Genomic DNA, 1,239 nt, shown 5'->3' with positions numbered 1-1,239 from the left:
GTACTTGTGATCAACTATGGTTTACAGAATGGATTCAAACAACCAATGTAAATCTTCTTAGTTATCCAACGTTCTATCAATGTAGGGCACCACCGGCGCTTGATGGAACCTTATTTCAAAAGTATGTTAACTCGTCTAAGGAGTGTCCCCCATGGAATCCTATTTATACCACAGTAATTATCTTGTTATTGTCTGCTGCAGTATTAGCTTTGATATTTGCGATACTAATGAAGTGTCAAACAAACATTAAAAACTATCTTTACCTATGGAGAATCAATAGCAACAGAAGAAAAGGTTATCTCCCCTTGCAGGATGCAGATGATTTCGAATATCATGCATTTGTTGTATATTGTGATGCTGACCGCCATTGGGTTCACCAAAAATGTCTAAGGAAACTAGAACAAGATGAAGGAATGAAACTTTGCATTCATCATAGAGATTTTGAAATCGGGGAATCAATTACTGCAAACATCAATAACTATCTAGAGAAATCATGGAAAGTTGTTGTTATTTTATCAAATGATTTTGCGAAGAGTGAATGGTGTCAATGGGAAGTTGATGTCGTTCAAGAGCGGAGGCGCAGACAGGGAAGGGATGTAGTTTTATTGATCATGCTTAAAAGTGTTGACTCTAAACATATGACGAATCAACTCAGAGCCCTTCTAGACAGTGCATCAAGTCTGAAATATCCTGCGGGCGTTGGCGAAGAACTGTTCTGGACGGCAGCAGTGGAAACACTAAGAAAACCATTGGGGTATCCAACGACATCACTGTTATGATAACTTCAATAAATTTGAATACGAAATTTTAGAAAATGCTTTACAACCGTGTTACACTTTTATTTCTTAATGTGAGCATCTAGGAAATATTTAATATGATGGTTATTGGATTAACGATTAAACACAAATACATTGTGTATTCGTGTCACTGGTAAAGCAGATTTATACATAAAAATATGTATTGATTTGTTAGATAAAAACATGACTTTGTATAATTACAAATATGCCTGTTTTAAAATCATGTATCCTAAAAATAAATAGATAAAATGTATTTGTTCATTGTATGGCAATTTGTGTTACTACGGGTTTTTTTTTATTGAGATAAGCCATTCCAATTGATATTTTATTGTGTGTCTTTCTGTGTTGTGATGTTACACTTTTGTTTTAGATAAGGGAGAAGATTTGGTACCATAAAAACGTTTAATCCCGCTGAATTTGTTTGTACCTGTCCATAGTCAGG

At 34.6% G+C, this 1,239-nt stretch overlaps 1 protein-coding gene across 1 annotated transcript; it reads left to right on the top strand.

Annotated features, from left to right (window-relative positions):
• Positions 1-227: 227 nt before the first annotated feature.
• Positions 228-779, top strand: LOC139494466 (toll-like receptor 6). Its single transcript, XM_071282626.1, has one exon. The coding sequence runs from the start codon at positions 228-230 to the stop codon at positions 777-779; it is 552 nt and encodes a 183-aa protein (XP_071138727.1).
• The last annotated feature ends 460 nt before the right edge of the window (positions 780-1,239 follow it).

Source organism: Mytilus edulis, chromosome 11 (assembly GCF_963676685.1).
Source record: "Mytilus edulis chromosome 11, xbMytEdul2.2, whole genome shotgun sequence".
NCBI lineage: Eukaryota > Metazoa > Mollusca > Bivalvia > Mytilida > Mytilidae > Mytilus > Mytilus edulis.
The sequence above is the reverse complement of the archived record's forward strand: the minus strand, read 5'-3'. Positions and strand labels throughout refer to the sequence as shown.